This window comes from Moschus berezovskii, chromosome 22 (assembly GCF_049115385.1).
Source record: "Moschus berezovskii isolate FMDL1 chromosome 22, NW_MosBer_1.0, whole genome shotgun sequence".
In the NCBI taxonomy this organism is placed as follows: domain Eukaryota; kingdom Metazoa; phylum Chordata; class Mammalia; order Artiodactyla; family Moschidae; genus Moschus; species Moschus berezovskii.
Genome location: NC_142481.1, coordinates 15,514,016 through 15,540,583, shown reverse-complemented (window position 1 = coordinate 15,540,583; position 26,568 = coordinate 15,514,016). Strand labels below are relative to the sequence as shown.

General features: G+C 53.4%; 1 protein-coding gene and 1 non-coding gene across 13 annotated transcripts in view; one reads left to right on the top strand and one right to left on the bottom strand.

Moving 5' to 3' along the window:
• The window catches only part of SIPA1L3 (signal induced proliferation associated 1 like 3), a 260,357-nt gene that overhangs the window by 231,244 nt on the left and 2,545 nt on the right, over positions 1 to 26,568 (top strand). For 11 of the 12 annotated variants that reach the window (XM_055412268.2, XM_055412270.2, XM_055412262.2 and 8 more), the window contains 6 exons: positions 695 to 916; positions 14,254 to 14,419; positions 15,207 to 15,453; positions 19,727 to 19,870; positions 23,597 to 23,732; positions 25,413 to 25,494. In XM_055412268.2, the coding sequence (XP_055268243.2) occupies positions 695 to 916; positions 14,254 to 14,419; positions 15,207 to 15,453; positions 19,727 to 19,870; positions 23,597 to 23,732; positions 25,413 to 25,494 (997 nt within the window). The remainder of the gene's footprint in view (positions 1 to 694; positions 917 to 14,253; positions 14,420 to 15,206; positions 15,454 to 19,726; positions 19,871 to 23,596; positions 23,733 to 25,412; positions 25,495 to 26,568) is intronic. The other variant, XM_055412273.2, reaches the window with a different exon arrangement.
• On the bottom strand, positions 20,323 to 20,427 carry LOC129547411 (U6 spliceosomal RNA). Its single transcript, XR_008684084.1, has one exon. It is a non-coding gene; the product is annotated as a U6 spliceosomal RNA (small nuclear RNA).

Below are 26,568 nucleotides of genomic sequence, written 5' to 3'. Positions count from 1 at the left end.
TATGTGGCAAGGCATAAGTTTAACAAAAGTAAGTTACGGAACAATTTATTAGCACAGTCTCAGTTATATGAAAACATAATTCTTGTACCCTTCAAAAAAGCTCCTGTTTTCCAGTTGTATACACATTTTTCTTTTTGTCTGCCTTTCTTTTTCTTTCTTCTTTTTTTTTTTTTTTAGCCTTGCTGTACTGCTTGTGGGATTTTAGTTCCCTGACCAGGGATCGAACCCAGGGCCCCAGCAGTGCAAGTGAGTCCTAACCACGGACCACCAGGGAATTCCCAAAATGTATGTTTTAACCATAGGAAACGGTTAAGAAAGAAATGCAGTGAACTGTAAACCATGGTTACCTCCAAACATGGGTTGGCAGGACCCCCACCTTCAGCTGTGTAAGTCGTGCTCAGGATACAAGGAATATCCAGGGGGGTGCAGAATCATCCCCCCACAGAGGGTGACTTTTTTTAGATACCCGTAGAGGTACCAACTGTGCTAGGAGGACATCCCTGGGAGGGGATGGGGGCTATGAAGGCAGCATTACCTTTTCTCCACGTAGACATCTATGTATTAGAATTTTTCACAGCAGTATCTCTCCTGTGTGAATGAACTTTTGTTTGTTTGTTTCCCAAGAGTAAACTTAAACAGACTGACTTTTCGAAACGGGACAGAATTGTTTTACTTTCTAATTTTTACATTGCAGCGATATGAGCTCAAGGGCCGGCTACCCTGCTCAGGTTCACAAGACAGCCAGCACTGAGACCCCGCGGCCCTCACAGCTGGCCCAGGCCAGCGCCTTCCAGCTCTCCACCTCTGTCCCCAAGTCCTTCTTCTCCAAGCAGCCCGTACGCAACAAGCACCCCACGGGGTGGAAGAGGACAGACGAGCCCCCGCCACGGCCACTCCCCTTCACTGACCCAAAGAAGTAAGTGCCTGGGCACCTGGTGAGGCACCCCCAGAGCCAAGCTTGGCATCTCGGGGCAGGGGGGAGGGTGACCCTCACTCCCTCATATGTCAGTTACCATGCCAGTCCACACACTGGGAATACAACCGCGCACAGACTGACAGGGTCCCTGCCCTCCAGGGGGCCATGCTGGTTGGGGAAACAGACAACAAATAGGGGGACTAAGAAAAGTGTGCAGAGTCAGAGGGTGGCTAGCGTTGCGACACATCTGGATGAAGAACGTTCCAGGCAGAGGGAACAGCAACTGACAGACCCTGAAGCAGGAGCAGGCTTGGTCTGCAGGGCGGGATGGCCAGTGTGGCTGGGACCACGTGAGCACACAAGGTCAGAGAGGCAATGAGCACAGACCGTGGAGGGTTCTGTGGGCCCAGGTAAGGGTCTGGGCGTCTGCTGTAAGTCGGGGGAACCGCAGAAGGGTCTGCAACAGAGGGGGACAGACCTGAGTTGGGTATTCACAGGGCCCTGTGGCTGCATGTGGAGCATGGCCGGCAAGGAACCAGGAGCCGGGGGGCGCTGGTGTGATGATCCAGGCAGGACACAAGAGGCCTGGGGTGGTACGGAGGCTGAGGAGGAAGGAGGAGGCAGCTTTGGGATAGATTCTCTGAAATGGGAGCCGGCAGGTTCCTCTGGCAGATCGGATGTAGTATGAGAGAAAAAGTGAGGTGGAAGGTGATACCAGGTCTTTCAGCCTGAAGGATGGGCAGACTCTCCTTGAGCTGAGATGGGGACTGAGTGGGGAGTGGGCTCGGGGTTGGAACTGTAGAGTGAACTGTAAACCGTGGTCCCCTCCAAGTGGGGAGCTCCAGAGCTCAGGCCTGAACGGGTTACCCTTTTTTAATTTTTTGCTGCACTGGGTTTTGGTTGCTGTACGAGGGCTTTCTCCAGTTGGAGTGAGCAGGGGCTACTCTCGTTGCAGTGCACAGGCTTCTTGTTTTGGTAGCCTCTCTTGTTGGAGCACAGGCTCTGTGGCACACGGGCTTCGGTAGTTGCAGCTTGAAGGCTCTGTAGTACAGGCTCAGTAACCCTGAGGCATGTGGGATCTTCCCAGACCAGGGATCAAACCAGTGTCCCCTGCATTGGCAGGTGGGTTCTTAGCCACTGGGCCACCAGGGAAACCTACAGACGGATTACTGTTGTGATATGCAATAGACACAGAGGAGGCAGTTGGGGAAGGAGTCTGGAGCTCCAGGGAGAGGTCAGGCTGGAGAGAATGGGAGTATTGTCAGCATAAAGTCTGGAGAGGAGGGGGATGTAGGCCTCCACCTGAGATCCCTCAGTGTTCATATGAGGAGGAGGAGCCCAGACGAATGTGGGGTCTGCCCAGGGGTGACGACTGGGAGCAGTCAGGGAACCGAGCATGGAGTTGAGCCTCACAGAAGTGACTGGAGGATGCCAGAGAGAAGCCAGGGCAGAACAGGAGGCAGCTGGTTTGGGACATTTTGCTCTGAAACCAAAAAGAAGAGAGGAGTGGTCAGTTAAAACCTGGTTCTTTGAATTTGGAGGTTTTATTTAATTTGGCTGCACTGTGTAGCACGTGGGATCTTAGTTCCCCAACCTCGGATCGAACCCATGCCCCCTACATTGAAAGTGTGGAGTCTTAACCACTGGACCACCAGGGAAGTGCCAATTTTTGAAGTTAGAGTACAATGATACTGAAAATTTATCCAGTACTCACCACATGCCAGTTTTGGTGCTGAGTTCTAGTCCATGAATTGATTCACTGAATCCATCTCAACAACCCTTCCATGAGTTGTTGTTTAGTCATTCATTTCCAACTCTGCGACCCCATGGACTGCAGCACGCCAGGCTTCACCGTCTCATGGAGTCTGCTCAAACTCACGTCCATTGAGTCGGTGATGCCATCCAACCATCTTATCCTCTGTCACCTCCTTCTCATCCTGCCCTCAATCTTTCCGAGCATCAGGGTCTTTTCCAGTGAGTTGGCTGTTCGCATCCAGCAGCCAAAGTATCAGAGTTTCAGCTTCAGCATCAGTCCTTCCAGTGAATATTCAGAGTTGATTTCCTTTAGGATTGACTGGTTTGATCTCCTTGCAGTCCACGGTACCCTCAAGAGTCTTCTCCAGCACAACAGTTGGAAAGCATCATCATGTTCTTTGGCTCTCAGCCTTCTTTATGGTCCAACTCTCATGTCCGTACATGACTACTAGAAGAATCATTTCTAGTGATTTTTGACTAGACGGACCTTTGTCGGCAAAGTGATGTCTTTGCTATTTAATATGCTGTCTAGGTTTGTCATAGCTTTTCTTCCAAGGAGCCGGCATCTTTTAATTTCATGGCTGCAGCCACTGTCCCTGGTGCTCCATGAAGCAGACCTGTCATTTGCACAGCTTTACTGCTGAGGCCCAGAGGCTCACAGCTGGGAAGGGGTGGAGCTTGGGTCAGAACCCAAAAAGCCGCGGCTCCTCTTCAGGTTGGGGGCCTGCCCTCCTCCGTCCTATTCTCTGTAACGTCCTCTCTCATGACCTGGAGGGGGCCGTTCAGATGTGTGGTGACACAGGGCTCATAAGGAGAGAGGTGTCAGGAGACAGAAACAGGATCCCTGGAGAGGTGGGCGAGCAAGCAAGCTGAGAATCCAGTTCATGCTGCTCGCTGACAGCCGGGGGCCACTCTGCAAACTAGATTTTCATCTTCCCCTCCCCTGACTAAAACCTCCAGTGGCTTGCCCCGCTCCCAGGACTAATGATAAAGGCGCTCATTTCCTGAGCGCGTACCAGGCACTAGTGCACCGTGCGCTTTGCCCAGACTCCCACCTGGACCCCACACGACGTGCCCATCACCCCTCTGCTCTCATCTCCCACGCTCCCCCAGGCTTGCTCCACTCCACCCACCTAGCCTCTCGCGGCTCCTCGGTCTTGAGTCCCACCAAGTGCAGGCTGACCTCAGGGCCTTTGCAGTGGCTGTCACCAGTTCCCAGATGCTCTTCCTTCACGTCTTGTGGCCAAGGTGGGATTCGGAGCTTGGTCTGGTGCCACCTCCTCATTCGCGTCTCCCCAGCCTTCCATCCCCAATGCCATCATTCCATCCCTGGTCTCTTCCATGGCCTGTTCCTCCACTGGAAAGCAGGTGACAATCTTGGTCACAAGACAGGTGTCACCTGATACCGTGTGGGCACTCCATCAGTGAGTGGAATGTCTGAGCCTCACATCACACTCCATTCTCACTGTAACCCCATAAAATATGATAAGGCCCTCATTTTTCAGGGTGCCAGAGGGTCCAGCCCTGCTGACCCCACTCTGCTCCTCCATAAGAGTGGCCGCCCTGGCCTCCCCAGAATGTGTGCTCTTCCTTCTGCCTGGGTCCCCCTGCCCCACCGGCTCCGTCCTGCCCCCCTGGAATTTGCTCGGGCTGCCATAACAAAGCACTGCAGACCGGGGGGCTCAACAGCACAAGTGTCTTTCCTCGGAGTTCTGGAGGCTGAAGGTTGGAGCCAAGGTGGCAGCAGGATTGGTTCCCTCTGTGGGCTGAGAGGAAGTGTCTGTACCACGCCTCTGTCCCGGCTTCTGGTTGATTCACCAGCAATCTGTTGTGTTTCTTGGCATGTAGATACATCTGGGTGTGTGTATCTGTGTCCACATCTCCCGTTTTTATAAGGACACCATCGTTAGATTAGGGTCGATCTTAATTGCCTCATTTTACCTTGATTGGGCTTCCCTGGTAGCTCAGTTGGTAGAGAATCTGCCTTCAGTGCAGGAGACCTAGGTTTGACCCCTGAGTCAGAAAGATCCCCTAGAGAAGGGAATGGCAACCCACTCTAGTATTCATGCCTGAAGAATCCCATGGACAGAGGAGCTGGCAGACAACACCGTCCATGGAGTCACAAAAAGTCGGTTACCTTGATTACCTCTGGAAAGACACCATTTCCACATCAGGCCAAATTCTGAGATTTGGGACTTCAACATATCATTTGATGGAGACCCATAACGCCAGCCCTCAGGTCTCACACAGACCTGCCATCCTCGAAGAAACTCTTCCAAGTCCCACACCTGGCTCATCCGTCCTATGGACCCCACACTTTTCCCCCTGCTTGGCCTCTATCCAGAGTATATCACACAGTCATTTGCTAGAGATTCAGTTCTTCCCTGTCAACCCGTTGGACTAAGGGTACTGGGACAGCAGACCCACCTGAGCCCCATCCAGGACAAGGTAAGTAGTAGGCGCTCAGAAAATATACCTGGCAGACTTCCCTGGTGGTACAGTGGTTAGGACTCCACGCTTCCACTGCAGGGGCACAGGTTTGATCCCTGGTCAGGGAACTAAGATCCTACATGCCACCATGGCCTGGCTGAAAAAAAAATATACCTGAATAGGTGACATTCAAAAACAAACAGCAGCCCCCCTTTTCCCACCATAAGATCCAAAGAAAGCTTTTTATGCAAGTACGTGCATTGCGTAAAAATATGTAAACTAAATATATAAAATACTGGGGGACACAGAATAGTTTCGTGGTTTCTTGTATTTAATAATTTGGTTACAGATACATTTTTTAAATCACGTGCTTTAAGTAGTATGTTAACTTAGAATTAATGCTTTTGTCCACATGCTTTTAAGTAACCTGCTTTATTCAGATTCTCCCCGAGCATTTTGGAAATGTCTTTGTCATCGTTAGAGACACTTCTGAGTCACCTAACCTAGTTTTCCAGAAAGCATTGTCTTTACTTCCAGCTAAAGTATTTGAGGCTAAACATGTGTTTTTTTTTTAATCTATGTATAATTCTGTTGCTGAAATTTTATCCCAAGGCATGAGAACGCATCTGCATAACTTATTTACCTACTTTTACTAATACCTCCCCTGCCAAGTGGGCTTCCCCAGTGGTGCAGTGGTAAAGAATCTGTCTGCCAGTGCAAGAGACGCAGGTTCAATCCCTGGGCCAGGGAGATCCCCTGGAGGAGGAAATGGCAACACTCTCCAGTGTTCTTGCCTGGAGAATCCCCATGGACAGAGGAGCCTGGTGGGCTACAGTCCATGGGGTCCAAAAGAGTCAGACATGACTGAGCGACTAAGTACACACACACACCCCTGCCAAGTATTGTCATAAACCCTTTACCTTTTTTAACTCATTTAACCTTCGCTACGAACAGTGAGGTGTAGGACTCTGTAACCCATTTTCCAGGTATTTATTTGCTTATTTGGCTACCCTGGGCCTTAATGGCAGAACACAGAACCTTTGACTTTATTGTGCATGCAGAATCTTTAATTGCCACATGTGGGACCTTAGTTCCCTGACCAAGGATTGAACCCAGGCCTTCTGCATTGGTAGCTCAGTCTTAGCCACTGGACCACCAGGGAAGTCCCATAGGTCACCCCTAATATGAGTGTGTCCCCAAAGGAGTAATCACCAGATCTGCCTCCTTTCTCATTGTTTCTGGTCAGGGGCCTCTTAACACATCCCCAGGGGGCTATAAATGGGGTGCTGTCTTTCATCCAGGCTGTGTGGATGGGGCTTTACAGACCCCACAGGTCCTCCTGGGGACCCTATTTCTAGAGGAAGAAACTGGTGCACAGTTAGAAGGGCATAGCCTGGGTCACCCAACTGGAAGTGGCAGAGCTGGGATTCATACCTAGAAAGAGAATTGGCAGGGCATCTCATCATGGGAAAGACTCAGGCAAGGCTCGCATCCAAGGCTGGGACTCACACCTTCTGAGGACTACTGACTTCTCGGAGGAAACAGTAGCCTGTTTTGGGGCGCATGCTCCATTGCATGAAAAGCGGAGTGAGCTGGTGAAGGATGGAGGAGCTGTACCCTGAGGGGACTCAGGGCACTGAGGTGGAAGGCCCCTCGCTGCCCTACCCACATCCAGCCCCTCTGCTGCAGGCCCCAGTCAGCCCTGCAGCTCTGCCTCAGGAGAGGGCCTAACAGCCCCATTTTGACTGCTTTGTCGCAGGACGGTGAACTCACCAGCCTGCCTTCTCCCGACCATGAGATCAGCACAGTGTGGGGGTCGGGAAGGACTCCCTCACTGGCTGCTCACCCCTCCCTCACTCAGTTTTTCTCTCTTTAAACTGGTATGATATCCTCCCCACCTCCTGGCTGTGAGGACTTCCTGAGGTAACCCCATGAGGACCCCAGCACTAAGGTTGAGCTGCACAGGGCTGAGCAGGAGAGGGGGTGACCAGGGTGGCCAGGCTGGGGCCCCACGGAGCAGGAGACAGAATCTGTGGCCATCAGCCCCCCTTCCTCAGCCATCCAGGGCACCTCCTTCCCGCCAGGCTGGTCTCAGCCCGACTGAAAGGCTAACGTGTGGCAGCCCTGCCGGCCCTGGTCCCTGCAGACAGGGCCTGGTGAGGAGGAGGCATGCCCTAGGGAATAGCCTGCTTATTGCTTAAGGTGGAGCAGTGGTTGTGGCGGGTGATTCCCCAGGTCACATCTGAGGACCCAGGCTCCAAATGTCCTCATCCATAAGAAGGGCAGTCTTGGGACTTCCCTGGTGGTCCAGTGGTGAGGACTCCCACTTCAATTGCAGGGGGCATGGGTTCAATCCCTGTTCGGGGAACTAAGGTCCCATATACTGCATGGAATCGCCAAAAAGTGGAAAAAAAAAAATGAGTAGCCTGGAGCCTGAGAGAGAGTGAGTTCTCAGGGGATGAGCTTTGCTGCAGCTGCTGTTACTGCCACTGCAATCAGGAGCAGTCCCCCAAGTCAAGCCCAGGACCCAACTCTGTGGTCACTGTGTCAGAAGCTCTCAGAGTGTTAATGCTCTTGCTGGTAAAGCAAGGTGATGGAAGTGATTGCCATGGGGAAGGAAAGTAGCCCTGTGAGACACCCCAGCCCCAGATTGGGGTCCCACACCCCCAGAGCCACTGTCACTACGTCCCAGGCACACTGAGCACTGCGTTCGTTCATCAAGAGCAAATCTCAGGCGGCTCAGAGCACCTGGCAGATGTGGCCTCCAAGCATCCTCCATTCACCGTGCCTCGGTCCCCAGCCTCTAAAGGGGAGGACGGGGTGCCTCCCTCCCCGAGGTGGCAGAAGGAATCAGCGAGGCCTCGGGAAGGGCCGCTTAGTGTTGGCACTGGCATCTAGCAGTTGACACCTGGCCTGCAGGCGCCCTCCTTCCTCGAGTTTAGGGGCCCTGGGGGTTCAGCTCAGCATAGCCACATAAGCAGCAGCATCCCCACCCCACGGCAGGGTCGACCCCCACCCGCCTCTCCCAGCCAGCCTTCCAGGAAAATCGGCCTGCTGCCCAAGGCTCAGACTCGATGAGTGTCCTCGCCAACTAGGCTGGCAGAACCTCCAGCTCAGGCAGGCCAACCGACAGTGGTGCTAATTAGCTTAATTAACCCAGCCCCGAGGGAGCTGCCCGGGTTGGAGGCCAGAGCTCCCAGTCATCTGGGATCAGGCCCAGCCAAGTCAGAGCCTTTGGTCGCTTTCCACTCCTGGCCCGGCCATCACGAGAAAAAGAAGTTGCTGTTGTCCCGCTCCTAACTGCAGGGCCTTCTTTGTCACTTTTCTGTCTCCCTCTTTCTTTTCTAACGTGAGTGGTTTAATTCCCCAGCGTGGCAAATACAAGTTCAGACAGCACGGGCAAATTAGGGACTCTGTCCAAGGCTGTCAGTCAGAACTTTGAGAGAGAGTACCTCCTTCTGGGTGTTTTCTTCATTTGTGTGTTAGATGGTAAAACATGCAGAGGATAAAAACCAAACTAGTTCAGAAGGGTGAGCCGTGAAAACCAGGCCTCTCTCCCTTCCCTGGCCCCTAGCCATCTAGCTCCCCTCCCCAGAGCAACCATTGTTTCCTTTCTTGTCAATCCTTACAGAAATGTTCTGAACATGACTGAGCACACGTGAGTGTGTGTTTCCTTCCCGCCCCCCCCGCCTTTTTTTTAATCCATGGGGTCACCTCCTGTCTGTGCTCCAGCGTCTTTCACTTGCTCTTTTCTCAGGTTGGCGACAGTTCCATATTAGATAGAACACAGAAGGTGATCTCATTCTTTTTAACAATCAGAGTCGAGTCCATTTTATCCTCAGAGGTCATTAGATTTAAACATTTATAAAGACCAGAGATCTTGAGAAGAAGGAAAAAGATCAGAGATGCACAAACCCAGTTTTTTTTCTTTTAACCTGGAATTAATGCCGTCTTAAATTATTGCTTAGAATTTTCAGTGTAGACAATACATTAGGAAATCCTCCCAGAAGAAAGAGAATGAGGACAAAAATGATGAGTTTGACTCTCCAAACTGAATTTCATCATATTTTATTCCTTTTAGACATGTCACAGCTCTCCACTAACAGTGTCAGGCCATGTGGAACTTGCAGTGGATGGACAGATGTGGAGCTGAGGGTCGGAAAGAAGGTTCTAGCAGGATTTCTTCCAGGGAGCCAGCCCCCCGCTGGAGAATCAGGAGAGCCCCACTCAAGTCCTAGGGGTCCTGAGACCTGGGAAGATAGTTTCAGCAAATGAACCCAAACAGAGCGAGGAAGGAATGGTTGTGTTCTCTTGGCTTGACTTTTTAAAGTATCTCTATCCTTTATTTATTTATTTTTGTTGGCTGTGCTGGGTCTTCATTGCTGAGCACTGGCTTTCTCCAGGTGCAGAGCATGGGCTCGAGAGTGTGTGGGCCTCAGTAATTGTGGTACACAGGCTTAGTTGCTCTGTGGCATGTGGGATCTTCCCAGTCCAGGGAGCAAACCCATGTCCACAGCATTGGCAGACAGATTCTTAAACACTGGACCACCAGGGAAGTCCTCTATACTTTCTCCTAGTTTATGGAAGTCATTTAAGCTTTCTGGGAAAGGAAGGGAGGTTGGAAGGAAGGAAGGAGATAGGTAGGGAGGTTGGTGGATGGGTTGGAAGGAAGGTCAGTTCTGTGTGATACACGTTTAACAACTAAGTCAGTGTGCCTGCCGGCCTCGTCTCCAACCCTGGACATAAACACAGACTGTGGGTGAGGTGGGAGGAGTGGGACCCCAAAACAGCTGCACAGGACAAATCACTGTGAGATGAACACAGGGAAGAAGTGGCACAGGAGAGTGATGTAGCTCACCTGGGCTGGGAGGGAGCCACCACAAGTGGAGTGTCAGGAAAAGCCTCTCTGAGGAGGTGACATCTGAGTGAAGCTGGGTGGATGAGAAGCTGCCATTTGCGGGGAATGCTGGGGGGGGTGCTCTGGGCAGACAGAACAGCCGATGCAAAGGCCCTGAGGCAGGAACTTTTCTGGCGTGTTTCAGGAACCTTGGGAAGCCTGTATGGGAGGAGATGAGGGCTGAGGAGGGGTGGAACAGATTGTTTTGGACCTGGTGGGCTGTGGCAAGGAATGTTTTTAGAAAGAGAATCCCTCCCACATATCCGTCTTAGGAGCTGAGAGTTTGGTAAACTTGAATATACCACGCTAAGCTATGTGTGGGGCTTTCCTGGTGGCTCAGAAAGTAAAGATTCCACCTGCAATGCGGGAGACCTGGGTTCGATCTCTGGGTTGGGAAGATCCTCTGGAGGAAGGCATGGCAACCCACTCTAGTATTCTTGCCTGGAGAATTTCATGGACAGAGGAGCCTGGCAGGCTACAGTCTGTGGGGTCGCAAAGAGTTGGACACAACTGAGTGACTAAGCACAGCACAGCATAAGCTGTGTGTGAGTTTTGTTTCCTAAAAATGCTTTCACACCATACATACCACTTTTTTTTAGGTCTTAGTTGTGGTACACAGGATCTTTAGTTGTGGCATGCAAACGCTTAGTTGCCACATGTGGGATCTAGTTCCCTGACCAGGGATCGAACCTGGACCCCCTGCATTGGGAGTGTGGAGTCTTAGCCACTGGACCACCAGGAAAGTCCCAATAACTTGTTTATTCCCATGACATATCTGGACAAACCTCTTCCCATGTCATGTGGACCAAGTTCTCTTGTCTTCAGCAGCTAGAGGGGATTATTCTAGGGTGCCACTGTTGCTCCCTGCGGGGCCTCACCCTGCCACTACTAGCCAATGCTGTTTCCTCCTTAGTCGGGACTTCATGAAGCGTCCCCATACACCTGACACCTTAAAGGGGACACTCCCAGATGTAGAACTCCTAGGGGGGAGAGAGTGCACGAGTTCACATTTTCAGCAGGTCATTTTACACCCTTCCCAGAGGGGAGCCTTGTGGACAGTGCCCCTTGTGCAGGGGATTCTGGGAAATGGAAAAATCAAAAGGGAAGCGGCAGGGGTGGGGCCCCTTGGAGCTCCCAGGGGAACAACATGTACTCTGAGGGGTGGTGTGTCTGTCTTGCTTTGTGTCTATTTCTCTCTTTTGGAGAGAAAGCTTTTCATTTGCCCAGAAAGCATGCTTCCCTAATAATGACGGATTCAGAATTACCCTAGCCCTGGAATTCTCATTTGAGAAGGAATACGACCTAACAAAAAAAAAAAAAAACTTAACCACCCTCTCTTCCTTCCTTTGTTGAAATCCCAAGGCTGGCAGCTGAGAAAATAAGACAAAAAATAAAAAACATAGACTTCAGTACCCTCAGGAGCCCAAGATATCTTATTTCTTCCTGAGTTCAAAGACTTCTCTTTTTCTTTCTTGAGTTACACAATAATGAAGTCTAGGTGTCAGCTCTTTTTAAACTAGTTTTTATTATTATTTCTGTTATAATACATGATTATAGCAAAATAAATTCAAGCAGTTCAGAAGGGTGTTTGTATCAGATGAAAAGTGAAAGTCTCATTTTTCCACCTTCTAACATGACTCCTACTTCCCAGAAGTAATCATTGTTTATAATTTCTTCCAGGATTTTTTTTTTTTAATGTATAAAAGCTTTCTTTTAAATATTTATTAATTTACTTGGCTGTGTCTGGTCTTAGTTGTGGCACGTGGGATCCTTGTCGGGGCAAGGACTAGCTTCTCTAGTTGGGGTGCCTGTGTTTCTCTTTAGTTATGGTTCCTGGGCTCAGCTGCCCCGCAGCATATGGGAATCGTAGTTCCCTGACCAGTAATTGAACCCCCGTCCCCTGCATGGGAAGGTGGATATTTAACCATGGGACCACCAGGAAAGTCCCTATAAAACCATATCATTAAACCCAATGTGATTATGTCTCACACACTATACATCTTTCATACACCATCTCTTTGATAGAAATGTGACAGCCAAGCACTGTCGTGATGCCCGTGGACCCTTCGTCCGGTGGCCTGGACTGGAATCCTAACTCCTCTGCTCCCAGGCTGTGTGACTGTGGACAGTTACTTTAACCTCTCTGTAGCTCAGTTTCCCACCTGTAAAGTGGAGATGCCAATTAACAGTGGCTCCCAAGGAGGGCTGCTGTGTAGATTTCACAAGTTAGCTCACATGCAGCCCTCAGACTGGTAGATAGCGCCTGGCTCTGTGCTTCTGTTAGCTGTCATTATTTCTTTCCTGGGGGGATGGCAACACCTCAGATGAGGGATCCAGTGTTGGCTGGAAAAGTAGGATCTGATCCCAAAGGCTGGGCCAGACTCAGGAGGCAAGGGGAGACTGCAGGGGAAGTCCCAAGAGTGGAGGACAGAGAACCCCCAGGAGCCAGCCCAGGCCAGGGAGCTCGGATGACAGCCTGTGGTGCCTACAGAATGGGGAAGGAGCAGTAGGAGAGGACTGTGTGCAGCTCAGGGTGCCCAGCACCCCCAGAGAAACGCTTAGAAGAGCAACTCTCATTTCCCCAGCGTCCGCTCTGTGGGGTGCTGGCCAGGCAGTTTGCAGCAAATTCCAAAATGTAGTAAGGTCACTGTGTTTTTTCCCTGTGTGCAAACCAAGGATCAGAGAGGTGGTGTGACTTGCCCAGAGTCCCACAGCAGGAACAGGCAGAGTCTAGACTCAGACCCAGACCTGTCTGCCCACCAGTGTTCCTGCTCTTAACCCCAGACTGTGCCTCAGTGACTTTTAGATCATAGAGTCTTCTGGAAGGGAGCCCTGGGTCAGCTTTGGGAATGCTGAAGAAGAGTGTGGTGATCAGAGTGACCCTGGCTCACAAATCAGCTTCTGGAACAAGAGTGAAAGTTGCTCAGTCGTGTCCGACTCTTTGCAACCCCGTGGACTATATAGTCCATGGAATTCTCCAGGCCAGAACACTGGAGTGGGTAGCCGTTCCCTTCTCCAAGTGCTGTTCCCAACCCAGAGGTCAAATGCAGGTCTCCCACATTGCGGGAGGATTCTTTACCAACTGAGCCACCAGGGAAGCCCAACGGGAATGGGAGCCCCAGTAGAAAAGCGAGATAGTAGTAGTCAGAGGCTGCTCCAAGCCCTTGTGCCTCGTCTCTAGGTCCTCCCAGCCACCCCGTGACGTGTGAGCCCACCCCACGTGATGGAAAGCAAAGTGAGGGGATCTGGTGCCAGGCCCTGGAGTGCCCAGGCCAGAGGTCTGCTCTCTGTGACCCAGCCCTGACCCAAAGGGACCGGTCCCCCCAGGGGATTCTAACTCTGTGGGACCCCCTCCCTCTTCTGTGGCTAGAGTCCCTGGGCCACACCCCTGTTTTCCACCTGAACAACTCCGGAGTTTCCTGTCTCCTTGTTTCCATGAGGGTGATGTCTCTGTCTGCAGCTCTTCTAAAGCACAAATCAGGACCAAGCACTCACCAGATCAGGCTCTCCAGATGCAATCCTGAGACCCCACTGTGGCTCATAAGTTCCCGAACACCTGCCCCAGCCCTTCCCAGGCCTCACCTTCTCCCCCTCACCGTCTTGCCCCCCACGCCTCTGTAAACTCACCAGGCTTGTTTGCATGTCTCAGCCCAACACTAGCTGTTCCCTCTCCCTGGCATCCTCTTCTACCAGCAGATTCCTGCCTTCTTCCCTTTCTGCTCAGATGTCATCCCCTTAGAAAAGCCTGCCTTGGGACTGACCTGTTAGTCCAGTGGTTAAGACTCCATGCTTCCAGTGTAGGGGTCGCAGGTTTGATCCCTGAGCAGGGAGCTAAGATCGCCATGCCATGTGGCACTGCCAAAAGAAGAGAAGAAAACCCAGCCTCCATCCCCAGCGACCCCTGTCCTTTTACCCAGCTTTACTTCTCTTCAGAATACCTCTCTCCACTTCGCATTATGGGGTCTCTCCCTGTTCATTTATTCACGGTCAGTCTCTCTGACGGGTCTGCTCCATGTTCACCGCTGTATTTCCGCTGCTGAGCGCGCACACGGCACAGAGTGGGTTTCCAGGATACATCTGGGGGATGGGCAAGTGGAGAGGATAAACCAGGTCTCGTCTCTGTCCATCTTCACCGGGTGACGTGGAGAAGCCGTGGTCACTCATCCAGGGGCGGTCGGCTCCCTGGGGTCAGGACGGCTTTGAGAAGCAACTCGAGCCTCCCGAGACCCTTCTGACCGTGACCTCCTCCTTCCAGGCAGGTGGACAGCAGCACGAAAAACGTCTTTGGGCAGCCGCGGTTGAGGGCCTCCCTCCGAGACCTTCGCTCCCCACGGAAGAACTATAAGTCCACCATCGAAGATGACCTAAAGAAACTCATCATCATGGACAACCTGGCGCCTGAGCAGGAGAGAGACACCGGTGTACGTAGAGGCTGCCCCTGCCAGGCACACACCCATGCTCGCATGCATGCAATCAGACAAGCAGAGGGGGGCGGGGCCAGGGTGGGGCAGCTCCCCGCACTCACTCCAGCCTCTTCCTGCCCGTGGCACCCCCCAGTCTGTTGGGGTGTGTGTGTGCCCCTGCAGCCAGGAGTCAGGACGTCACGTTGGTCAGGGGTAGGATCACAGTGTGAGCCAGCCTGGCAGGCTCACGGGGGCCTTATCACCACTGAACCATGTGCAGCTGCCAGTGGGTGCTCACTGGCTCTCACATCCTTCTCCCCGAGCGCAGGGTGGAAGCAGCACCTGCCTGCCCAGACCACAGGACTAGGAGTGGAGGGAGTGCTCAGGGGGCACTTGGGCTCCTGTGACCCAGAGGTGAGGGGAGGCCAAAATAGCAGGCGTTCTCTGTCCCTCTCGTCTCTGCCTCCCCTGGTGGGCCAGGCACCTGGGCAGGTGCGCTCTTGTTGGGAGCTGGGTGGCCCCAGTCTCTGCAGGGTTTCCTCCCACCAGCTCTGGGGGAGCCAGCGCTCTGTCCCAGGTGGTCCCCACCAACAGCTGGGTCTCCTGCTCTAGCTGAGGTCACCCCACCTTCCCTACCTTCCAGACCCAGCTGGGCTGCAAAGAGAGGAGGAGGAATCCTCAGGGTGAAGTGGGGTACTTTGGGCAGAAATGGGTGCTGGGTGGGTCAGGACTGCAGATGGTGGGGAAGAAGCATCCGAGAGCAGTGACCGTGGGCCTGGCCATGACCACACCCCTGTCCTGGCAGCAGTCGCCACAGAAGAGCCTGCAGCGGACGCTGTCAGATGAGAGTCTGTGCAGTGGGCGTCGGGAGCCCAGCTTCGCCAACCCTGCCGGCCTGGAGCCAGGCCTGCCCAGCGACGTGCTCTTCACCAGCACCTGCGCCTTCCCCTCCAGCACTCTGCCCGCCCGCCGCCAACACCAGCACCCCCACCCACCTGGCGGCCCTGGCCCCGTCCCCACCACTGCCAGCAACAGCTTCCCCGAGAAGAAATGTGAGCCCGGGAGCCTGGAGGCTTGTTGCGGGTGGAGGGGGCAGGAGGGCATGAGCATGCGGATCACCTCGAGGTCAAAGGCCATGGGTCATCAGTGTCAAAGTCAGATGAGGGTGGGAACACAGGAGCGTCCGGGGACCGCAGTGGTTCAGCACACTGGGTGTCACCCTCAGAGTAAGGGATTGTTGGCCAAGCATCAGTCACCTAGGAATGGGGGCCCCCAAGGATTGAGGTCATCTGAGACCAGAAAGAGGGCATTAGTCTCTCGAGGTGTCTCCAGACTGGAAGCTCATTACTAGGGCCCTGAGGATCAGGGTTTCCATTATATGCACCTCTTCTCCAGCTCCCTGTTTAAGCATCAAGCAGATTACCTCGTGAATTTTGTGTGTGTGTGTGTGTGTGTGTGTGTGTGTATTTGGCTGCTCCGGGTCTTAGTTGCAGCATGCAGGATCTTTAGTTACAGCCTGCAAACTCTTAGTTGTGGCATTTGGGCTCTAGTTCCCTGACCAGGGATCAAACCTGAGCCCCGCGTTGGGAGCACAGAGGTTCCTGTCTTCACATACGTGACTTCCTCCAGGCCTGCCAGCTCTCAGCAGGAGGGGATACAGTGGTGTGACCACCATCAGCAAAAAGTTACTGGAGGGAGTGCTATGTGCACAGTTGCACGCCGGCTGGGGTCAGCTGTGCCTTCAGTCCGCACTGTGATCCTCTATCCACAACCTCAAAGGCTCTGAGACCGGAAGGCAGGGCAGAAGTCCAGGCCAGGCCCCTCTAGCAGTGCCCGACCTGAACAGGATATAAGGCTGTTCATGGCCCTTCTTTACCCCACTTGGCGTGAAGCATCTCTTGCTTACTTGAGGAACACGGGTGTGTTGAATGTGGGCCACTGCCGACCTTTCCAGGTGTATGTGTGTATGTAAAGTACGTCATTACTTTATCAGATCACCACAAAACTTGACTTGAGAGGTGTGCCCACCCAGGCTTCAGCTGAGTGGCTGTGCTCTGTAGCGTCTGATGGAGCCCTTTCGTGCACCACGGAGGATGGCATGGAGGAGGCTCAGGGGCTTTTTTGAGGGGTTCTGTCTCCCCCTTAAAATTCTTCCACAGCTTCTCATTGACCTCGTATCTGGGTCCATAGTCCTTGCCCTGATACTTCGGGGCTCCACCCTAGGGCCGTTCCTCAGTGCCTCCGCTTCACGGTACCCTCCCTGAGAACCTCCTGTCCCACACTCTCTCCCCTCAGGGTATTCTAAGTGACTGTTCCCACTGCCTGCCATGCTGTTCCCCCACCCCCGTGCTTGGTACCTGACTTCTGCTTCTCCTTTAGGGCTTTGCTCAGATCTGGCTCTTTTCTGGAGTCTCCTGTAAGCCCCAGGCTGGGTCCTCTCTCCCGACTTAAACTCCAAGCCCCGGGCCTGCCCCTCCGTTGCCTTCATTCCACTGTTTCTCCAACCCCTGGTCTGGGCCAGGCTCTGCTGTAGGCTCTGGGCACCCAGCAGTGCGGGGCACATAGTACCCCTGCCCTGGTGACACTGAGCTTCCTGGCAGTTTCTCTTGCTTCCCTGGTCTTCACTCTGTGTCTCCTTCATCAGCTTCTCACCTCCACTGACCTGTCTGTGCCGAAGGCAGGGCCTGGCACGAGGAGGCATTTGACACACAGTGAGAAGGCAAGAGACGGGCCAGGGCAGGAGTAGGGTGCACAGAGATCACAGACAGAGTGCCTGCCTGGCTCTGCGGATCCTTTTAGTCGTGTCAAAGATGCTGCCTCCTCCAGGAAGTCCTCTCTGCCTAACCAGGCTGAATCAGGCACCTCCTCTGGGCACCCCTTGCCCCCAGCTCCCTCCCATCCCATCATGCTGTCTCAGCCTTGTGTTTCCCCATCATAGCCCCACTCTCTCCCGGTGGTCGCTATGTGGAAATGAGTCTGTCTCCCCCACTGGACTAGAGACTCCCTAAGAGCAGGGCCCAGGGTTGTTTGGGTCCTTACAGTGACCACAGCCCAGGGCCCTCTTTCTCATGAAACACACACACACATACATCCTCTCTGTGCCCATCTGACTCCCCTGTCCTGAACCTGAGAGTCCCATCTGGCCAGGGGCCCCAGGCCTTTCCACGTCTCTACACCTGCTCGAGAGCCCTTCCCAAGCCACGTCGGGGCTGAAGAGGTGCTGTCAGCCCGGGCCCAGGCTCCACTGATGAAGAGCCCTCAAGGCCAAGGAGCCTCTCACAAGGAAGCGCCTGAGATGACTTGCATGGCAGAGGCAGCTGCTCCCGCGATCCTCACCTGCTCTGCCGTGAGACACTAGGAAGCTGGAAACGGGAGTGTGGGGATCAAGGGCGTCCTTCTGCCTGCCTTCTCATCCATTCCCCTGAGTGTTCATTCACTCGCCAACTAGCACCTCACATCCTGAGAGCCAGGTGGCCCGAGTTTGTGGTCAGGTCCTGACCTCACAGCTGTAACCTCCCTGTGCCTATAGAATGTAGACCAAAAAGCACCCACCTCACTGAGTTAATTCGAGAATCAAACAAGCTAGTACATGGAAAACACCAAACTCAGAGCCTGATATGCAGTAAGCACTGAAAAACACACTAGCTGTTGATGTATTTGTTTGTTGGTGTTCCGTCACCAGGTGCGAGCGTTCTAACCTCTCCTCAGTCAGGTTTTTGTCTCTGAACTAAGACATGAACAGGGAGCCTCTCAAGACCAACGCCATGTGGGGCTGGGCTTAGAGCAGGGTCAGCGTCAGACCCCACGTGTCAAAATCAGGTGCCCCCACCAGCGAGAGAGAGGGTGCACGGCAGCTAGCTTCCTGCTCTGAGCCCCAGTCACCCCCCCGTCACACAGGGTCATAGTAGCTCTTCCCTCCTGGCTAATTTGGGAGAGTGGGGGCTGAGAGATGATCGCTGTAGTACCCAGTGTGGTGCCCGGCGAGAGGATGAACCTGGGCACATGGAGCAGGCCCAGCCTTTCTTGCCGGGGTCACCGTCTGACCTCCGTGCTTCACTGTCGCCCCCTGTGCCCTCCCCTGTAGGGTCTGTGAGGCCTCAGTGAGTCAGGGCCTAAGCCCAGCAGGGTGACTCCCTCTGTCTCTGCAGCAGATGCCACCGTTGACACACTGCTTGTGCCTTCCGTCCCCTCCAGCGCCCTGAGACTCTCTGCCTGTCATGTCATGCCTGAACCCACCAGGTCTCCCCACAGTGACCCTAAACACCGGTCGTACCCCAAAGCCCCACGTTCTGTCTGCAGCCTGGCACTCTCCCCTCTGCTCCATCTGCGCGTGGCCCACACCCCACCCACGGCTCCGTGCGGGCGTCTCACTCACACCTCCAGAAGCCTCGCTTCTGATCCCGTCCCCGGTCCTCCCCGACTCAGTGCCAGCTCCAAGATCCTGAAGTCCTCCTGCAGCCCCCTCTGTCTCACACCCACATCCACCCTCAGGGCATGCTTTCGGCCCCACCTGCCAGGCAGACCCAGGACCGTGTCCCTCCAGCCGTACTGGGTCCTGTCTGCCTTCATCTCCCTCCTGGACTGTCCCAGGAGCCTCCTCACAGCCTCCCTGATCCCCCCAACCCCGACAAAGCTGGAGGGACCCAGTGGACACCTGCGACAGCTCAGAACCCTCCTCTGGCTCCACCTCACTCGGGGAAGTGATACGGTTCTTGTCATAGCCCTCAGGGGCCCTGCACCATCCAGCCCTATCACCACCTTCTGTCCCAGCCACGCGAGCCTCCTCTTTTTTTTTTTCAATTTGTCTGTGCCGGGTCTTAGTTGTGGCATGTGGGGTTTAGTTTCCTGACAAGGGATCAAATCCGGGCCCCCTGGAGTGGAAACGTGGAGTCTTAGCCACTGGACATCTAGAGGAGTGCTCTCCTCTGTGTTTCTTAAACCTCCAGGCACATTCCTGCGTCAGGGATTGATTTCCCACTGGTTGGTTCATCTGCCCAGAATGCTCTTCTCCCAAGATGTACCCCCTGACTACCCCCCAACAGCCTCGCCTTCTGAGTTTTTGTACAAAAGGCCCTCTCCACGAGGCCTCCCCTGACGCCCTGTTTCAAATCATACCCACGTAAATATCCAAGACTCCTACCCCCTTACCCTGCTGGTTGTTTTCCCTGGCATTTATCATCTAATAAATATAATTTTTTCATTTAATTATATGTAACAATGTAACAGTTATGTAACGTTACATAATTGTATGTGAAGTGTAAAGTAACGTGTTCATTTCTTTATTTCTCCCACGCTGTCACTCGCACCCATCATGTCCCCACCCAGCCACCATCTCAGCCTCCGAGCTCTCACTGGCCGACGGGCGGGACCGGCCCCTGCGGCGTCTGGACCCGGGGATGATGCCACTCCCCGACACGGCTGCTGGCCTTGAGTGGTCCAGCCTGGTGAACGCAGCCAAGGCCTATGAAGGTAGGCACCTTCCATTCAACCCCACCAGATCCCCACTCCCTTCTCTGTTCTGGAAGGATCCACAGAGGGCATTGGAGCTTTTTGTTTTTTTCTAGCTTACTATATTTTATTTAACTTATAATCTGTATACTGCTATGCTCAGTCATGTCCTACTCTGTGTGACCCCATGGACTGTAGTCCACGAGGCTCCTCTGTCCGTGGGATTTTCCAGGCAAGAGTGTTGGAATGGGTTACAGTTCCTCCCCCAGGGGATCTTCTCGACCCAGGGATCAAACCCATGTCTGTTGCATTGGCAAATGGGTTTTTTTTTTACCACAGAGCCACCTGGGAAGCCCACTTACCCTCTCTGTCGACATTACCTCTTTTTTTTTTTTGGTCAAACTAGGCCTTTTTCTAAGAAAGAAAAAGTGTTTTCTTTTTAATTTACTTTTTAATTGGAGGAAAATTGCTTAAAAAATATGGAGCACTTCACGAATTTGAACGTCATCCTTCTGCAGGGGCCGTGCTAATCCTCTCTGCCGGCCCAGTTTTAGTGTATGTGCTGCCAAAGCGAGCACGGCCTTGAGGCTTTAAAGGGGGACACACTTAGGTTCCAGAATCAGAGGAGGGCAACGTTCACATCCTCTCTGTCACTTGCTCACTGTGCAGTCCTGGGCAAATGTCTTCATCTCTCTGATCCCCCCCAGCTCGCTTGTCTACAAAACAGGAACGAGACTGTACCCGCTGCCTAGGGCCACAGGGAGGAATCTGTGAAAACTGTATAAAACCTGTCATCACAGAACATACCATCAACAGACAGTACTCTCTGTTATTATTTTAGTACGGAAGTGTAGTGATCCCAGTTGTACTTAGATGTACTTTGGCTACAAGTGGCAGAAAATCCAGTGACATGAACAAGGTTTTATGCAGTGAGAATTCCAGGGGTGGGCAGTCAGGCTGGCGGGCAGTAAAAATTGCTGGGGTGATCACTTCTGATTAGGGTCAAACTCCTTCCCCCTCTGCTCTGCCATTCCTGGGGACCTCACCCTCACAGTTGGGCTGCTAGAGCTCTGGCCATCACATCCAGCTCTGCCTGCAGGTAGAGACAGACACCCACCCCACCCTACCCCCAACTGAAGGATGTTTTCCATAGCCTCACCTTCCTTCTGCACTTACATCCCATTGGCCTAAGTGTCATGGCCACACCTTGCTACAGGGCAGGCTGGGGAATGAGGCCCTGTGCACAGCTGAAATTTGGGACCTATTATTACTGAGAAAGAGAAAACAGACCATAAGACAACTGACTGTCTCTGCCATTTCCATCCTATGTGTCCTTGGGCAAGCAGCTTTACCTTTCTCAGCCTCGGTTTCCTCATCTGTGAAACCCTGACGGATAAGGATATATTCTTCTGGCTCATTTTTCATCTTTTAGGCCTCAGCTTTGTAGTCCCTCCTCCAGGAAGCCCTCCCTCATATCCCTTAATCTGGATCAGACACCTCCTCCTGTTTCCCATGGCCCTGACCCCTCGGCCTGTGCCCTTGCTTTCTTTTTAATTAATTAGTTAATTTGGTTGCATCAGGGCTAAGTTGCAGCACTCAGGCTTCTCTCATTGTGGCTCATGGGCTTAGTGGCCCCAAGCATATGGACTCTTAGTTCCCTGACCAGGGATTGAACCTATGCCCCTTGCAGTGGAAGTAGAGAGTCTTAACCACTGGACCATCAGGGATGTCCCCTGCAATAAGCTGTTTTAAAAAAGGAAAGGAGAAGGAACTTCCTTGTTGGCTCAGTTGTAAAGAATTCACCTACCAATGCAGGATACGTGGGTTTGATCCCTGGTACAGGATGATCTCAAATGCCACATGGCAAATGCCATGCACCACAACACTAAGCCTGTGCTCTAGAACCCGGGAGCCACAGCTGCTGAGCCCATGTGCATAGAGCCTGTGCTCCACAACAGGAGAAGCCCTTGCACCGCAACTAGAGAGTAGCCCCTGCTCACCACAGCTAGAGAAAGCCCATGCACAACAATGAAAACCCAGCGCAGCCAAAAATAAGTTTTTTTTTTAGTCTGAAGGAAGAGTGATCAGGAGAATTAAAAACCAAAGAGATTGCAGGGCAGGAACCCCAAGGTATGTTGAAGTGTGTTGAAAAGTGTTGAAACGGGTGATGGGTTCACGACCCATGATGCTCTTTTCTCTGCTTTGGGGCCTGTTTGAAACTGTTTATATAAAAGCATTTTCAAAAAGCATAAGTAGTGAATCCAAGATAGAAAACAGCAGCTATAAAGGATATTATTTAGAGAATTGGGGAAATTTCGAGGTGGTTGTCTATTAGATGATAATAGCATGTCAGCGTCAACTTGCCTGAGGACGATGTTGTGTCAGGAATATGTAGGATCATCTCTTCTTTCTGGAGATGTGTCGTAAAGTACTCATGGGTGAAGTACCAGGATGTTGGTACATTCCCTTCCCCAATGGTTAGGGAAGGAAATACGCACAAATGCAGGAAGTAAGTGTGGCATAACCGTTAATGGTGAGTGGATCTTGGGGAAGGGCATTTGGGTTTTCACTGTGCTGTTCTTGGAGCAAGGAGTTAGAAATAAAGGAGCCCGCCTTTGCCTCCCTGGGAGAGGCGCAGCCCCTCCTCTGTTTGTTCTGTCCTAGGACTCACTTAGTGAGAAAGTGTTAGTCACACAGTCGTGTCCTACTCTTTGTGACCCCCATGGACTGTTGGCTGCAAGGCTCCTCAGGTTGGGATTCGCCGGGCAAGAATACTGGAGTGGGTTGCCATTTCCTTCTCCAGGGGATCTCCCTAACCCAGGGATTGAACCGGGGTCTCCTGCGTTGGACTTGCCTTGTGGCTAAGCTGGTAAAGAGTCTGCCTGCAATGACGGAGACCTGGGTTCTATCCCTGGGTTGGGAAGATCCCCTGGAGAAGGGAAAGGCTACCCACTCCAGTATTCTTGTCTGGAGAATGCCATGGACTGTACAGTCCGTGGGGTCGCAAAGAGTTGGACATGACTGAGCAACTTTCACTTTCATTCCTGCTTTGCAGGCAGACTCTTTACTGTCTGAGCCACCAGGACTCACTCAGCCAGCCACTCCTGGGATGCATTCAGACTGTTTTCGATTTCTGCCATCATAGAAGGACCACCTAAGGGTCCCATGTGAAAATGCAGGCACTGGCTCAGGCCCCGCCCCCTGAGCCAGTCACGTGTCTGGGGGGTGGGACCCGGGCATCTTTGCTTTAACCACCAGCCCCATGAGACTGTTTCTCTCTTCTGTATACCTGATAGTCTCTGTTTGGTGTCTCTCTTTGCTTTGGAAGTTTCACAGACATTCTCAGAATTAGGACATAATGAATCCCTGTGTCCTCATCAGCCAGTGTCAACCCCATCCACTTCCAGCCATTTTCCCCCCCTCACCATTATTGACAAAACCAGGCCATTTCAGCTGAATTGGGGTGGTTCCCTGCCCACACCGCACTTGACTCCTTCCTCTGTCCCTTGTATTTTGTATAAACTGGTCGTTGGGTCCGGAGGCTTACTCAGAAACAGGATGGAATATTGTGTCCTGACTTGGTTTGGTTTTTTGGCAAGAATCCATCCTGTATGCCTGTGTGATCTACGTGGGTGTGATTGGGAGTGTCCTGGGGGTTTGCAGGAAGGGATTGGCCGTTGCGGGGGGAGGGGTGGTATGAGGAGGAGCCAGGAGCCCAGCTGACCACCGCGCCCCTCTCCCCCGCAGTGCAAAGAGCCGTCTCGCTCTTCTCTCTCAACGACCCAGCTCTGAGCCCGGACATCCCGCCTGCACACAGTCCTGTCCACAGTCACCTGAGCCTGGAAAGGGGGCCCCCGACCCCCAGGACCACCCCTACCATGAGGTGAGGCTCCCCTACCCCGCCATCCAGGCAGGAGGCCACCCTGCAGGTCCCCCCACCCCCTCAGCAGTAGCAGGAGGGGCAGCCACTGCCTCATCTAACAGACTTTAGGCTCATCCACTCGCTGGGGCCCAGTGGGGATGGAGCAGTGTCGGTCCTGACCTCTCATGGAGGCCCTGTCTCCTCGGTGGAGACAGCACAGTGATCATTGTTCTGCTGCTTTGAAAATCGATAAGCGGTACCCCCAGTCTTCCCTGCCCACTGCCTCACGTCTGCCCGCTCTGTCCACCCCACTCCCAGCCTCCAGCCTGCCCTGTCTGCTCCTGGGTCTCCTCCTCTGCAGGTCCCTAAATTACGTGCTGGTGCCCCTGATGTTATCTCTCACCTCGTCCCTGGCAGGCCCCAGGCCGGACTGTCTGGGGCCCCAGCGGTGACTGGGGCCCGAGCCCTGTCCTCACGAGGCTTCCGGGGGCGGGGAGGCGGACGGGGAGGCAGGCCCCTCCCATTTGTCATCTCACATTCGGTGCAGCATGTTTGAGCGCACTAGCTTGGCAGAAAATAGAATCACAGAGAGGGAGGGAGGATGGAAATGGCAGGCTTGCATGTCCGTGGATTTAAATAGTGCATTTCACACTCAGCTGCATACTTCACCGTGCAGAGTGGCGCATGCGCCAGGAGTGCACTCTACTGTATGGGCAGTTGAAGCGATTTTCAGGGGTAGTTTTGACTCTTCTTGTTTTTAACTTCACACCCTGGCTTTTGAGCTCAACCTCCACCGAAGACTGGCCCCACTGTCACAGCAGAGCTGGGCGGTTCCGGGACGGGTGCTGCAGTGGGGTTGGGAACAGGGTGCGTGTAGAAATGCCAGGACCTGTGGCTTCCCAGCAAACTCCTGGACTCCTTTTGCCCTGAACTGCTGACTTCTTCCCACCTGCCTCCAGCCTCCCCCTGCAACTGCAGCTCCCCAAGATGTAGGACCAGCAGGGAGGAAAGAGTGGTGGGGGCATGGGGGGTGGGCAGCGAATCCTTCCCACTTCTTGGGCGGACACCCTGCCTCTCTTCTCATCCATCCTGGGTGCATGCGTTCCCACCGCGCCCAGAGGAGCCTTCTGCAAAAAGAGGCTTTCCCCTTCCTCTGCAGGGGCCAGGCAGGCCCAGAATGGGGGAACCCACTCAGGAGGAGCCACAGGCTGGGGTCCTGGGTATAGCGTCCCTGCCTGAGTCGCTCAGACTTCACACATCACGGGGTGGGCTCTCAGGACTGGGGCTGTTACCATCATCCGTCTGGTTACTAGTCGTGCCCATAGGCAGGCCCTCCTGCTCGCATGCCCACTTACACACTCCGAGTGCCGGCTCCGTGCTAGGGCTTGCTCGGTGCTGGCTGGGTGGGTGTAGGGATGGGGCTTTGTACCGTGCTGCCCCGGGTGGTGGGAGGAATTCCTCCTGGAAGCGCACACTTGGTCCCTCTGTGGGAGGACTGCCGCTCACTTCAGGCCTGGTGCTCCCATGCCCCACCAGGTGAGGAGCCCGCCCCAGGCGGAGCACGGCCTTCACCCTGCAGGCACCCCTTGGTACTCCAGCCAGGAGAAGGACTCCCCAGAGCCTCAGGGACAAGAGGGACCTGTACCCCGGGCTCCTCCCAGCTATAGGCAGAGATCCTGACCCCGCCCCCTGCCTTTGCAGCGAGGAGCCACCCCTGGATCTGACAGGCAAGGTGTACCAGCTGGAAGTGATGCTGAAACAGCTGCACACGGACCTCCAGAAGGTAAGGCCGCCAGGCAGCTGCCTCACATGGCACTTCCCAGATGCCTGGGCGGTGGGCAGCAAGGCTGGGGCTCCCATCTCCACCCCCATCCCGTCTGTTCTAGGAGAGGCCTCCCAGCTCTAAATGTAGTCATGAGTAAAGAGCTTGACAATAGGGAGGGCTGGGCTGGTATTGCACCCAGAAACTCTTAGAAGGAGAATAAGTTGGCCCAACCTTTTTGGAGGGCGGTCAGACCATATTTATCAAAACCGTAATTGTGTACCTTGTCGACCCAGCAGTTTCACTGTGAGAATTCATCCAGTAGGATTCCAAGCACGGGCACAAAGAGACTCTTGAGCAAGGGTGTTCACTGCTATACCGCTGGCCATAAAAAACTGGAGCCAGTGCAGCTGTCTGTTCACAGGAGAATAGTGACGTAAATGACAGGACAGCCATGCCGTGGAATAATCTGCTGTGAATTAGTCATGGCAGAAATCTATATATTCACTGACATACAGAAGAAGTCCAGTAACTCAAGGAGAAAGCTCAGCATGCAGCAGACCTGTTTCCTAGAACACTGTAACACTTAAAAAATGTCTTCCAGCTGTGGGTCAGAGGGCTGTCTAGAAGGTGACATTCCAGATTGTTCCTTTTCTCCAGAGTGTGGGAGAATGAGGAAAAGTAAGTGTGGAAGAGACTCTCGCTTCTTGTTTTACATACTCCTGGGTAAAGGGCCAGAAGGTGGCCAAGTATAATGTGGAAGACTCAAGCACAGGAATCTCCAGGGCCCGGGTTCAAATCCTACCCCACCATGTGAGGCTGTGTGACGCTGCACACATCGCTGCCTGAGCATGTTCCCCTGTCCTGAGAGGGCAGCCCTGCGTCCATGTCCCAGCCCCCTCCTCACTGCATGAGGAGATCTGGTCTCCTTTCCTGGTCCAGGAAAATAGGGGTCGCAACGTCCCACAACCCTTGGGTGGCTGCAGGGCTGGAATGAGGTAATCACAGTAACTGTCAGCAGTTACTCCACTTCAGGCTGTGTGCTGAGAGCTCAATATGCGTGACCTCAGGGAAACCTCTCAACCGCCCCTTTCA